The 14,814-nt window shown below is 42.6% G+C and overlaps 1 protein-coding gene across 2 annotated transcripts in view; it reads right to left on the reverse strand.

Annotated features, from left to right (window-relative positions):
• The window catches only part of fam184a (family with sequence similarity 184 member A), a 210,500-nt gene that overhangs the window by 75,090 nt on the left and 120,596 nt on the right, over positions 1–14,814 (reverse strand). For both annotated transcript variants that reach the window (XM_036147195.1, XM_036147196.1), the window contains exon 9: positions 8,747–8,932. In XM_036147195.1, the coding sequence (XP_036003088.1) occupies positions 8,747–8,932 (186 nt within the window). The remainder of the gene's footprint in view (positions 1–8,746; positions 8,933–14,814) is intronic.

The raw sequence follows: 14,814 nt of genomic DNA on the forward strand, positions 1-14,814 counted from the left end.
AAAGAAACTAAAACATTACATGATGCTGTTGAGGACCTAAAGGGAGCGACGACGACAGGAGGGTCATGCATCGGTATCGGCATCGTATCGTTTGACAGCCCTGTGCCGTAATCCATTGTCTCCCGCTTCTCTTCGCACAAAACAACACCAAGCTACTCCCGTCGGAGTGATATTATCAAAGGCTTTGTGGGCCATTTTGATACTAAAACTGAGAGTCAGTTGAAAAAGGAAAAACGCAATAATGACCCATCAGGATAGATTTTATAACTCGCAACTCGAAACAAAGGCAGAGCAGGCCGGCTTATTTGAAATCAAAACGCTCCTTTCACAGAGGGAACTCATTATGATTCAAAGTGTTGAAAGGCCGCAGCTGATGAAAGAAAAAAGATCATTTACTAGATTAAAGTGGGATCAGACGGCAGAATTAGGTGCTGATGAACAGAGGGATCATCTGTCTGGCCTGTCATATCGTGGAGAAGATAACCGACGACAGGAGGAGGCCTGGAAGAGTGACGAGTGAATGAAAGCCTGCGTCGCCCTCATTGTGCTCCTGCCTGTCGCTCTTTCAGCCTAGCGCTGACGGCGTGATCGAGGACCCGGGTTTTGAGCAGAAGGGGAAGAACTGTAAGCCCACGGGGCTAAAAGAGAGGAAGTCCTCATATGGAAACCGTGTCTTATATCCCTGGAAACGGTCTTCTATTAACTGAGCTGTCAGGTCTGCAGTGGAGCCTCATTTAAAACTAATTATTATCACACAACTTTGATGCAGGCGTCCACGGGTCGTCCTGCCGTGTGTGAGTGGAAGGAGGACTCTGTGGAGATTAGGCGTCATTACAGGCGCTGTTCCAGGCTGGAGGAATAAACGCCTCGGCAGCAGCCAAATGAGAGGTGGACTGTGGTTTGGAACATCTACTCCAGGCTCATTAAACCGGTCCTGTTTGTAATCCCAGGAGGCAATTTCAGCGTCTCATATCAGATCAACCTGACACTGGATATTTAGCTATTTGGTGTAATTTGAACATCGGGCACAAAGGAACGTGGAGACGATGGTACAAGGAGTTTTTTTCTGGATGTGCACCGCCTTATATACAATTGCTGTCTCCTGTGTTGGTGATTTGTAAAGGTAGGAGGAGCTCTTCTTCAACACATGTCCAGTTACAAGCTTTCTAAAAGGCTATTAGAGTTCTCCATCCACAGTCTGCGGGCTTCCTGATAGTTTTTCTGCTCTTATTATATCCAGCATTAAGCCTCCCGGACGTCGACTCACGACACCACCATCCCGCCTGCTGACCTCACCTCCCAGTCCTGAAGGCCCCAAACTTTGTTCATCTTTAACGAGATGTCTTTAACGAGATGTCTTAAAAGTTAAAAAAGTTTAAAAATACTCAAATATCCTGGTTTCACCCTTAAACTAAAAGCAGTTTTTGATTTATTTTGGTTTTCAGTCTTCTGGGAGAGGTAACCACCTAACCTCTCTGGCTCTGTCAGAGGACATCTCTGAGCTACAGCCCTCTTCAGGTTTTCATCAACTTTTTCAGTAACACTTTATTTGAAGGGGTGTACATAAGACTGACATTACACCGTCATAAACATAACATAACACCTGTTATGAACATAAATGACTCTTTATGAATGTTTAGGACTGTTGTCATTAATTGTCATTCGGTAAATTATGACACTATTAAAGAAATGTTGACATTGTTTAAAATATCTTTGTTATGACAAGCCCTTAACTTAACAAAATCCCAAATCAAGCCCTTAATTTAACCAAATCCCAAATCAAGCCCTTAATTTAACCTAATCCCAAATCAAGCCCTGAATTTAACCTAATCCCAAATCAAGACCTAAATTTAACCTAATCCCAAATCAAGCCCTTAATTGAACCTAATCCCAAATCAAGCCCTAAATTTAACCTAATCCCAAATCAAGCCCTGAATTTAACCTAATCCCAAATCAAGCCCTTAATTGAACCTAATCCCAAATCAAGCCCTAAATTTAACCTAATCCCAAATCAAGCCCTAAATTTAACCTAATCCCAAATCAAGTCCTAAATTTAACCTAATCCCAAATCAAGACCTAAATTTAACCTAATCCCAAATCAAGCCCTTAATTTAACCTAATCCCAAATCAAGCCCTAAATTTAACCTTGTCTCTGTTAATGTCAAGTTGTCATAACAACTTTTTAAACAAAAAACAATGTCAACTTTGCTTTAATAGTGTCATATTTTACCGAATGACAAGTAATGACAACAGTCCTAAACATTCATAAAGAGTCATTTATGTTCATAACAGGTGTTATGTCATGTTTATGACAGTGTAATGTCAGTCTTATGTACACCCCTTCAAATAAAGTGTAACCACTTTTTCTCTGGTGAAGCAGCTCATGATTTCATCTACAGCAAAAAAATAACCCAGATTCATCTATAGAAAGGTAACCCCAGAGCATGATGCTGCCAACACCATCTGGCTTCCCTTTTGGTGATGCAAAGTGCTTTTTATGTGCTGTAAATGTTGCTTTTTTCTGATTATGAGATTAGAGATGCTGGAGCGACTGGAAAACAACAGATAGCTCACGGACACCAAGGACTCAGAGACTGACATACTTAGATTGGACAAAATGGACTGATTAATGAAAATGGGTCAGTTTGGTCACGTCCAGAATGTGGTGAGATATTTGCCACCAATGTCATGTGAGGAACACTGATGTCATCCTTTACACTCCCTTACATGGGAGTGTAAACTCTAGATTCTGTATAATGCTGATGTAAATGATAATCGGGACTGTCACTTCCTGATTTTACCCGTTCTGCGTCGTGCCAATGTATGAGAGTCCAGTACTGACGCTGTATCATTCCTCTGGCTTGTTAGATTAAACATATTAAAGTATAGTTTCTGTTTCAAGAGTCATTTCCTAGTAAAGAAGACAACAATAAAAGAAGACCGCTTCTCTGGGGTAAAGAACTGGGAGGACCTAAACTGGATGCGGTTAATTCTTTACATTTCTTTTTAGAAATGTAGCCCAAAAGCTGAAGTTTGGATCCTTCAGACCGTAACATGTTTTTTTTTAACAATGGATTTTATTTGTTTCAGCACCAAACCGTAACTTTAGGACCATAGTTAGCATCAAACCCAAGTCACAACTCAGCATTAATTTGCTTAAAGGAGCTATAAGTAATACTGACACCTTGTGGCTCAAATTGGTACAACAGCTTGGCAATCACAACAATCTAATATGCCATTTTTAAATGGTGTGTTGCTGTTGTAAATTTTTCCACAGGGCAGGTCTATGATGTTGTATTCTGTTCCATTTCTGGTCCGCTTCTCTTACTGGCTTCCATGTTAGCAGGCTGCTGCTCTTTTGCAAACATAAAATACAAAATGCTCTGTGCTGGGAACCCTGGGAACTCTCATATGATTGGCTCAGGAACCAGGAAGTAAACATAGGCTGCACTCTGAACCCAAGTAGTTCCTGACCGTACCTCTAGTTTTGAAAGGAGAAAAACGCGACCCAGACATTGTTGATGGAGAGGATTGATTGTTTATAGGGAATGTTACTTCCATCCCGGGTGACAAATAAGAATGATTTAGGTTGATTTTACAGTAAATATATCACTTAAAGCTCATTTAGGACTATTTTAATACTGTTTGTTTCTATAATATAAAATTGGAAATTGCTGAAATATTACTTTTCAACTCCTATTTTTCACAGGAGTTAAAAATATATAACAGACCACGTGGCTGACAGCCTGTGGAAAAGCCCCATCAGAGGAGAGGCTGTGTACGGTGTGAGCCTAAGGCCGGTCCGGATGTCCGACCTCGGTGCTAAGTAACAGGGAGTAAATTATTAAACCAGGAGGTTTTAGGAACTCAAACTCAACGGTTTTATCGCCCTGCAACATCTGCCCATCTTTTCCATCAAATCGCTGAGTTCTAAATCTTGCGTTACTCACTTTTTTACTCTTTTTCTTGCAGTTGTTCATGAAGTAAATGTCATCAGCGTTCAAGCGAGAGTTTATGTTTAAAAATCCGTGCATTCTGCCCCTTTTTAAATGTCAAAACTCCACAGCTTCCACAAAGCCTGACTTCCCCCGTTTGTTTGAAAGAGCAAAAGCGACAAAATACCTAAATACGTGAGGAGAGAATGTTCTGCAGAACCTCAAAATAGACCCGCTTCCTTTGCTTCTTTGCTCCTGTGTGGGCAGGATTTTAACCGTCGTCCACAGAGCGGCACGTAAACCCAGCTGTGTGCGTCTGAGAGGGCTAGGTGTTCCGGTTTCCCCTCGTTAAACGCCACCAACAACACGCCTGTCACCTGCGTGACCCGTCAGGAAGCTTGTGTGACGCTGCATCACCAGGATTTGCTTTGTATTTTTTGTAAAATCTGCTGCAACGCAGAGACACTGACAGAAGCTGCCCCAGGTTGCTCACATTTCCAGCAGATTATGCAAAGCGACCGGCGTCCCAGATGACGGCTCTACGTGGTAAATATAAATGTGCACCCACGCAGGTAGGCTGCGTTTTCTCATTTAGGTACGCCAACCTCTTAGTCACCGATAAAGCCTCTTTTTGATGAAGTTATTCCACAGAGGACCCCGACAAATTGCACATTTTCCGCGGGAATCTGAAGTTTAATCAGCTGCCAACCACGTGAAGGATTCTGACAGAAAACGTTGAATTTAAATGTCGCTGTGGAGTGATAAACTGCTGACCTATATATTCAGGAAGTAAAATTAGTTGTTTGTTCTCCAAGGAATACCTGATCATCAGAGGGACACAGTTAAAATAAATACACGTCCTGTTTTTCTCACCCAGTATGAATTTATAGGCTGACTGTAGAAAATTAAATATAATGATTAAACTATCTCAGTCCTGAAAAGTTAGATTTCATTGAGGACGGCAGCATGATTTCATTTGAATCCTGGTACCAGGAAGGAAGGAAGGACAGATGAAAGGAAGGAAAGAGGGAAGGAAGGAAGGAAGGAAGGAAGGAAGGATGGATGGATGGATGGATGGAAGGAAGGAAGGAACGGAGGATGGATGAATGGATGGGTGGATGGAAGGGAGGAAGGAAGGAAGGAAGAAAGGATGGATGGATGATTAATGGAAGGAAGGATGGACAGATGAAAGAAAGTAAGGAAGGATGGATAGCTGGAAGGATGGATGGATTGATGGAAGGAAGGAAGGGAGGATGGATGGATGATTAATGGAAGGAAGGATCAACAGATGAAAGGAAGTAAGGAAGGATGGATGGCTGGAAGGATGGATTGATGGAAAGAAGGAAGGAAAAAAGGATGGATGATTGGTGAAAGGAAGGAAGGAAGGGAGGATGGATGGATGGAAGGTAGGAAGGAAGGAAGAAAGGAAGGAAGGAAGGATGATGAAGGATGGCTTGATGGATGGAAGGAATTAAGAAAGGAAAAAAGGAAGGATGGATGGATGGATGGATGGATGGATGGATGGAAGGAAGGAAGGAAGGAAGGAAGGAAGGAAGGAAGGAAGGAAGGAAGGAAGGAAGGAAGGAAGGGAGGGAGAAAGGAAGGATAAATGGATGGCTTGATGGATGGAAGGAAGGGAGGGAGGAAGGAAGGATGGATGGATGGAAGGTAGGAAGGAAGGAAGAAAGGATGGATGATTAATGGAAGGAAGAAAGGATGAACAGATGAAATAAAGTAAGGAACCATGGATGGCTGGAAGGATGGATTGATGGAAGGAAGGAAGGAAAAAAGGATGGATGATTGGTGAAAGGATGGAAGGAAGGAAGGAAGGAAGGAAGGAAGGAAGGAAGGAAGGAAGGAAGGAAGGAAGGAAGGAAGGAAGGAAGGATGATGAAGGATGGCTTGATGGATGGAAGGAATTAAGAAAGGAAAAAAGGAAGGATGGATGGATGGATGGATGGATGGAAGGAAGGAAGGAAGGAAGGAAGGAAGGAAGGAAGGAAGGAAGGAAGGAAGGAAGGAAGGAAGGAAGGAAGGGAGGGAGAAAGGAAGGATAAATGGATGGCTTGATGGATGGAAGGAAGGGAGGGAGGAAGGAAGGATGGATGGACGGCTTGATGGAAGGAAGGAAGGAAGGAAGGAAGGAAGGAAGGAAGGAAGGAAGGAAGGAAGGAAGGATGGACAGATGGATCGCTGGATGAACGGATTAAAGAAAGGAAGAAAGGAAGGAATGAAGGAAGAATGGATGGACAGAAGGAAGGAAGGATGGATGGACGGACAGATGGAAGGATGGAATAAAGGAAGGAAGGAAGGAAGGAAGGACGGAGCAGCGATGAACTGCTACACCTCTTGGGGACATTTCTTAACGGATCAGTTAAAGCTGTAATAACTATGCTGCACCAGCGGGGGGCGCCAACACCACCAGGAACGACACCAAAAACCAGAAGAAGGAGGTTCCCAGCTACGCTCAGTCAGAGCTGGGCTGACGATGCTAACGAACCAACAGCAGCTCCTGTTTCCTCTCGGTCTGGACCACTGAGCTATATAATACACTGGAGTGCTAATCACCGTCTGTTAGAACGAGTCGCTTTGAAGCCACCAGCCGCCATATTGGTACTCCCTATTTTCCTCCAGTAACTAGGGAATATGTGTGCTACAGCATCGAATAACGAGGATTTTCTCATGTTCAGGGGGGGCTTAAAACTTTTAAAATGTCAAATGCCATATACTTTTATGTTATGTTCTAAAACTATCAAGTACTGAGAAAGTCATGTGCTGAAATATTTAGCATTTTATTCATTTAAATATATATGTTTAACATTTATAAATATATAAATAACAATATACAAAAACATATATTTACATATGTGTATACATATCTATACATATATACATACTTATATATACATATATATATATTTAATATGAATAACATGTAAAATATTTCAGTACCTAATTTCCTAGTAGTTGATAGTGTTAGTACATCCACTGACTGTAGAATTACCTGTGAAACGTTTTCACTCAGCCAGAAAACTGCTTGTTATTGCAACCAAATCCTATGTGATTCTGTGAGAGTAGGGAGTAGCAAGATGGCGGCCAGTGACTTCAGTTTTTCGGCAAAATCAGCACTCCAGTGTATTATATAGCTCAGTGGTCTGGACAGACAGGCGATCCCAGGCGCTAGCTCACAGTGGGTCGCTGTCAGAACTTCTAACCTTCACTCCTCAGAGCTGATCCAGCCGTTCAGATCTCCATCAGTTCACCCAAACCCACAAAAACATGCGTGTTGTTGTGAACAGGGCCGCAGATGTTCCCCTGCTGCCGCACACCTGATGTAGACAAATAGCTTCTCAGCGGGACTCTACAGAACCCGGCGCCATGCTGACAAGGGGAAGCAATCCCTTCAAGCAGGCGGGATTCAGTTTACAAGCAATCCCCCCACCAAACCAGACCTGGGAAGGCCGTGAATTCATCTCAACCTCCAGAAAGAGCAAGTTTTGCTACAACAACATGGTTTATAGGAGGAGACTGAGGTGCTCTGAGCCAGATCCTTCCTGTGTGAAACTGCTTTTTAAGTGACTGCGTTTTCTGCTCCTGCAGCAGATGGTGGGGGTCAGTGAAAAATGTCGGCTTGTTACGAACCGACTCCCAGAGAGTTAGCGGGGAAGTTAACAAGCAGAGAGAACAACTTTATCAGCAGTTCTCAGCAGAATATGACCGCCGTGCCGGCATAAAACACACAAAACAGGCCAGATTTTTTTCTTTTAAACTTGTGTTTTGTTTAAGTGTGGATGCGCTGGTGTCCTGCTGATGATGCAGACAAACGCTAACCTGACAACAGCCAGCTGCATGTCTCGCTCCGCCTAGCTCCACTCACATACATCTGGGACTGATCCATAGGAATTGCCTTAATTGAAGGCTGGGCCTTATCAAAAATCCTTGCATAGTTTGGATAAGCCACTTGTCTGTCATCTTTATCGACGTGCTATTTCAACCACTCACACCAAAGCTAATCCGTGACGCTGATGAGACCGACGCAGGGAAAAAAAAAGTGAGCTGACAGGAAGAGGGGGGAAGACAGGCGGCAAAGCGCAGCGGGTCGGAGTCGATCCCGGGCGGACCGCGTTAAGGACTAAAGGCCTCCTAACATGGTTTGCGCTAACCGCTAACAGTTAGCGGCTAACCGCTAACAGTTAGCGGCTAACAGTTAGCGGCTAACCGCTTGCCAAATCCGGTCGGGAGAAGGGTGAAAACATGGTTTCCACCAACAAAAGCCTTCAGAGCCGTTCTCTGAGGTTCTTTTAATGAAACAATATAAGGTAGATTGGACAACACGGAAGAAATAGCAGCATCAATGCTAACGCTTGCTTCCTCGATGCGAGCCGCCATTGTTGTTGGAATCTCACGGTGGCTTCTCCACTACGTCACATCCAGGAAACACCCGTCCTGCGTCCTGATTGGCCAGACCATAAATTTGGTTGGGGAAATCACTTTCAATGAGCGGTGTCCCAGATGTATGTGAGAGGAGCTAGGCGGAGCGAGACATGCATCTGGCTGTTGTCAGGTTAGACAAACGCTGCTCCTTCCTCACTTATAAATACGGCTCCCTTATAAACAGATATAACATCAACAGACTGGAGGAAATCGTTTGGCAGGCAGCGAGAGCAGAAACAGCTTGAGTTGCTTCTGATTATCTGTCAGACGCATCCTGCAGAACAGGAGCGCTCGTCGTCTCCTGGCTCAGGATTATACGTTCACCTTGAAGAGGAGTGGATGTCGTCCTCCTCGTGTGTGACGGCGTGAGTACTCACAGCCAGCAGGCGGTTCTTGTCCTTCTCGGCGTTGGTTAGCGCGTTCTCCAGCGTCACTCTGTGCTTCTTGGCCACTTCCTCCAGAGCCCGAGCCTGGCCCTCCTTCATCTGGCTGGCCTCTTCCTCGTAGTGAGCTCGCACGCTGCCCATGTCCTTCTCGTGGGACGTCTTCTCGTCCTGGAGGGTCTGACGGACACAAGCAGGCACAATAAACATATTTAAAATGTGCTCAGAGGTAAGCAGACCGACACCAACGCTGTATTTTTTTGTCGTCCAGCCATACTGATTCAGCTGAGACGTTTATGCCGTACTCCGTTTATATTGAGACGGTTTTCATCTAATGTTGCTGGCCAGCCTGACCTGAATCTAACACAATGTGACACCCACCACTGTAATTCTGACAGTTGCACATTTATCTTGTCAGAAACAAAGCTTTTATTTTCAAAATAAAGCATTTATTTTGAATAAATAAAGTTTCTGTCCAAACTTTATTTATTCATTTTACAGTAATAACTACCTGTATATCATGCTCACAATTCTGCCTATAGTAATAGCCATCTGTACATATATTCATAGTACATGTATACTCTGTTATAATAATCATCTGTATATTATGCTATTGTACATATCTGTAAAAACTCTATTTATAGTAATATTCACCTGTATAATATATTCGGTACATATCCAGCTGTAAATTTAGTTCACAATACTAGTTATCTATATATTATACTCATAGGACAAATCTATCAGTAAAATCCTATCTATAATAGTATTCATCTCTATATTTATTCAGTAATAACCCATGTCCTGTACTTATGGAACCATTGTTTATCCTGCACTTGCTGCTATTGCACTTCTGGTTAGACCTAAACTGCATTTCGTTGCCTTGTACCTGTACCTGTGTAATGACAATAAAGTTGAATCTAATCTAATCTAAATATCAGGCAGAAATGTCTGGAAACTAAGAAGAAGAAAAACAAGCCGACTGCAACAAAGCAACGCCACCATTTTCACTGTTTCCTGTGGTAAAAGGAGAAACTGAAAGAAGCATTAGTAATCATTTCCTTTGCATTTCTTCAAGGAATTTGATCAGTTATCGCCGTCGTCGCTGTTTAGGCCTCCTTCACACCGTCTAGCAACGACATTAAAATCCCCGGCACAGCGTGGATGGCCTTGGAGGGGTCTGCCAGAGCGCATGGAGAACACGGAGGGCTCCCGTTACACCTGACGGACCTGGAAGGTTCCCCAACTGGTTTGAGTTTTCACAAAACTCCAGCGGTGAGACCGCATACCTATGAGCTGTGTGGACTAGCCGCAGTGACCCCATGCCAGGGCTACTGCCTAATCACCCCACCAGGCAGGCAGCGATAGTTGAAGGTGACGCACGGTCCCTGTTCTGGCTCCGACTAAAAGAAGCCACTGAAACATATAATCCACACTCTGAATAATAATAAAAAAAAGCCATGCTTTGTAGCTTCGTACAGAGATAATATGCAGCAGGTTTGCTGAAGTATATGGCTCTCAGCCGGGGGTGAAACGGGAACAACTCCAAAATCTGCATACATGCAAGTAAGCTGGTGGCTGGGAGTCCTTCCAGTTACAATTCAAAAGCAAAAAGGTTGTTTTTTTTTTTTTGTCAAAAAGAATCCCTGGCATTTAATTTAGCGAAGGAGGAGGTGAAGGTTGGGGAGAAAAAGCCACAGGGTTTATGAAATGAGCTTAAAACGGTGCAGTGCCATCAGAAAAAAAACATATTTGATGTGCATTAAGCCTTGTGAATCCACTTTATGATAAACGCTCGCAGAACCATGCATCAGGTAAAGTTACAGCTCAGTTCTGCATTCTGTACATAAACCCCTGAACCTTCATCTCTCAAGCTGCTTAGAAGCTGATGTAAATAATGAAGGAGCTTCCTTCTCCACAGTAAGGCTGAAACTGGCGTTTGAGGTGCAGAAAGCTCAAACATTTATAAGGAAGCTCCACAGCTCTTCTGGCAAAGCAGCTGAGAAGAGAATCTGGGATTCCGGTTTAAAAACTGACTAAAAAAACAAAGATCTGATGTAAATACACTCTACTGAGGGACACAATGATGCAGGGCTGATTAAAGGCGTTGCTAAGCACCGAATAAAGCCCAACACTGACAAAAAAACCCAGAGAGGCAGCGGCAAATGCTGCCTTCACCCAGCAACAGTGAGCCTGGTTTGTCTGTAAAAGTGTTACGTGATGAATCGCAGCAAGAAAAATAGAAACGGGGGGGAAAATGTAACCTGTAGGCCACACAATTTGGAGCTAATCAGAGGAGCAGCTGGTTCTTCGGTGCGTGGTGGAAAATGGACATTTTAATTGGCTAAATCTTGCCAAAAGGGCCAGAAGCTGGGACATGATGTCCTTTAGCTCGGCTGACACCATGGACAGAAAACGGATTCATCTTAGAATCAGCAGCTCGCTTTCAGATTCAGTTACGCCTCCAGCAACTATTTTAACTGTGAAATACACTCAAAATTGGACTCTCAATGTTCTTGGAGGACTTTGAGGTATAAAAAAGAAAATGTAAGAGTGTCCTATATATGCTTTATCTGTAAAATCACGTGATGAAGCCTGAATTCCAGCTACCATATGAGTGATGACAAGCCTTCTTTAAACCATAAAATGGCACATTAAAAGCCACGTGTTGAAATTACAAAAGCCGCACATTTAAAATAAAGACAGGCATTTGCAGCGTTGTGAACATGACCGTGACCAGTGCAGAAGATTAAAATACACGTTTATGTCTCAACAATCCTTTAGTGCTTTAGATTCTGAGCGTGTCTATAGGGATAACTACATTAGCCCAGTTTACGTCTGCTAATGAGAACCTGTGCATTCCTAATATAGGATCCTGATCACATTGACTTTCTTGAAAAGTCATCAGAAAATATCACAATAAAAACATCTATAGTAACTGCTTTGCCTCAATCTGAAAACTCAACTTTATACAACTAGGCCACATTTATATTGAGCTGCGCTTTTCATATTATTAGGACTGTGCATAAAAATCGATACAAAGATTAATACTGATGTTTTTAAAAACTATTTAATATCGATATTCTGGCTGTCAATATTGACATACCTCCCGACCTCTAGGGGGCGTTATTACATTACTGCTCACAGTGAGGAAGACCAAGTGAGATGAGTTTGCAGACCAACAGGATTTTAGAAGCGCCTTCATCCCTAAAATCAGACATTTGGGCACATTTTTGGTTTCTGTGATACCAGAGTTCAGTAAATCGAACATAAATATAATATTTGGCTGGTCTTGTTGATTGAATGACTTTGAGCAATAATTTGAAAGTAATAAATATCGATATTGGAGTCAAATCAAATCAAGCTGAGCTATATCGAGAATCGTATCGAATCGGCCCTACATATTATGCAATACTACGGTTTACTAGTGCAAACGTGAACCCCCACCCCCAAATCAGGAAACATGACGTTCTGTTTTAATGTTCTTAAAGTGAGAGCTGCTTTAAAAATGTTCTGAGAAAAGAGTCAAGAGGCAGAACTGATGTGGGATCAGATGGCAGCAAAGACGAGGAGGGAAACCCTCCTCTGTCTGATATTAGCAACAAAGCCTGAACATCCGGGCCGCTTCGTTGGTCTGTTTGTTAAAAGAAAACAAGCAGAGGACTCGCAGAAGAAAATAAAGGTTAACTACAAAGATCCTTTACTGGTGGGAGAAAAATGGAAAACAGAGGTGTGTTAGAGGAATTTAAAAGTCACATATAGCAGCGAAAAATCCTGAGTCAGGAGGTAATGTATTCACAATTTACATCCCTTCTTTTCAAGATTGTGAGAAGAAACGGCACTGACAGATATGCACCAGTCAGTCAGAGGCCGAAATAAGGCAGTTCTATGGATGCATCCACCAACAGAATATACTTAAATAAAAAAAAAACATAAATATCAGGGACATGTGTTAAAATAGGGACAATATACTGAACACGTTTTCTGTTAGATTCAGTATCAGAATCAGTTTTGCATGGGGGAGCTTTTGTGTCAGAGTGAGATGTTGGTGGAGGAGGTGTGATTGGCTGCTTTTAATCAGCCTGGCCAGCCAGACTGACGTACGCATACGTACACACTGCGTATCAGTCTGGTGAGGAGCTGTAGAGCCCCATTTCAAAGGCGGGGCTTACAGGGTCAGCGTCCACAGGTTAGAACCAATCAGATAATGCAAAAAAACTCCAAGTGACACGCTTTATTTTTGTTATTTGTAGTCCATTAAACATGGTATGCCAACCAGTGAACTCTCCAGTGAACGATTTTTGCCGCTTTTGTCTAAAAACAAAAATCTGAAGATACATCTTGTACTCGTGTTCTTTCTTAATTTTCCAAAGGACCAAGCACCAAAAATATATCCATCTGTATCCTGACTGTTATGGTTACAGAAAAGTGCTGCTGCATTATGGGTAATTTTGCCTCCCGCCCCCTGCGCTGTGATTGGTCCGGTCTGTTTTACCAAACTGACTTACGCCACGTTTAAGTCAGTCTGGCTGGCCAGGTTAGGTTTTAATATCCACCATTTCAATTCCTTCATAACAGAAGCTGCATCTTATTTATGTCTCTAAAGTGTTTTAGTCCCCAAAAAAATATTGTAAAACTGGCAGGTCAGACCTCAAGGACAATGAAATTGGTCTCAGCCCGCAAATTAACTCATTTGTGCTTCTCTATATAATATTTATCATGAACTTTACTGAACTTAAAAGTGGAACTATGGCAACTGCTTTGCAGCAAATCAGATTTTTTTTATCACACGCAAAATTTAGCTTCCAATGCTAACTACCAGAGCAGTTCCATGCATAAGTCTCTCCTGCTTTGTTTGCAGCTAGAGACGGAGGCTGCATTTTAAAACGTCTTTTGGGGAAGGACTCTGGCCATAGCAGCAGTTAGTAGCTACGTTTACATGGACAAACATAATCTGAATAAAGGGCCGATGGGGACAAAAATACGTCACGTAAACACGGCAATCGGACTATTGTGATCAGATTAAGCTCCATCAGAATGAAATCCGAATGGTTTATGCTGATTGATAATCATATTGATGAGCATGTAAACGCTTGTCCGGATCAACGTGGCAAGCTGAGCTGAAAGCGTCCGACGTAAACGTGACGCATTTCCACGTTGTTGAGTTGTGTTTTACTGAAATACGTCAGGAAGCAAATCTGTCGGGGCTTTCTATTCGAAACAATAAAGGAGCTCAAAATTGTTCTTTATCTGTAACGAGGCTGGTGCGAGTCCAGTCTGGGGGCTCAGAAGACAAACAAACTCGTACGCTACTGCTTTGTTTGCTATATTTTATTTTTCAGCAAATATTTTTTTATGTGTGTTTCTTGTTAAGGGAAACTTGATAACTGCTCATGTCAGAGTGGTTCTATTCTGAATAGATAGATATACATGCAAATTATTATCCGATTATTGATTGTGAGCCCATACAAACGTTACAATACAATTATTATTCTGTTTTTATTTATTTGAATACATTTCAATCCGATTGTGAAATTTTGTGCATGTAAACATAGCTAATAGGAAGGAAGGAGGTGGGAAAAGGAGCCTTTATGGTTCCTCTCGCAGATCCTTTAGCCTAGGAACCTGGCGATGTCCCTTACCGACACTAAGGCGCTATAAGGAATCCTTTGCATGACATGATGTATCAGCTCACATAAATTAACAAAAATGTCTGGGGAGAAGAGAGCGTGCACTTTGTAGTTCATTTTCAAAAGACTGTAGTCCCGGATTTGACTAGAATCATCTACGTGTGTTTCCGTCGCATGATGACGTCAGAGTTAAAGGCTGTCCGAATTCGGCACGGCAGTCCGAAGCTCCTTTCCTCCAGAAGATAGAGTTCTTACTCTTCACTTCATGAAAGGTCAAAGAACAGGAGCTGGGAGCTATTATTAAAACCATAACATAACAACCCTAACGACTCCTCGTTACAGAGGAGTGGACCAGTTTCGGTCCAATCTGCTGGCTTAATGGCTTTAACGACCGCCCATTACTAAGGGGTGGACCTGTTTCTGTTGTGTTTGCAT

Source organism: Fundulus heteroclitus, chromosome 15 (genome assembly GCF_011125445.2).
Source record: "Fundulus heteroclitus isolate FHET01 chromosome 15, MU-UCD_Fhet_4.1, whole genome shotgun sequence".
Classification (NCBI taxonomy): Eukaryota; Metazoa; Chordata; class Actinopteri; order Cyprinodontiformes; family Fundulidae; genus Fundulus; species Fundulus heteroclitus.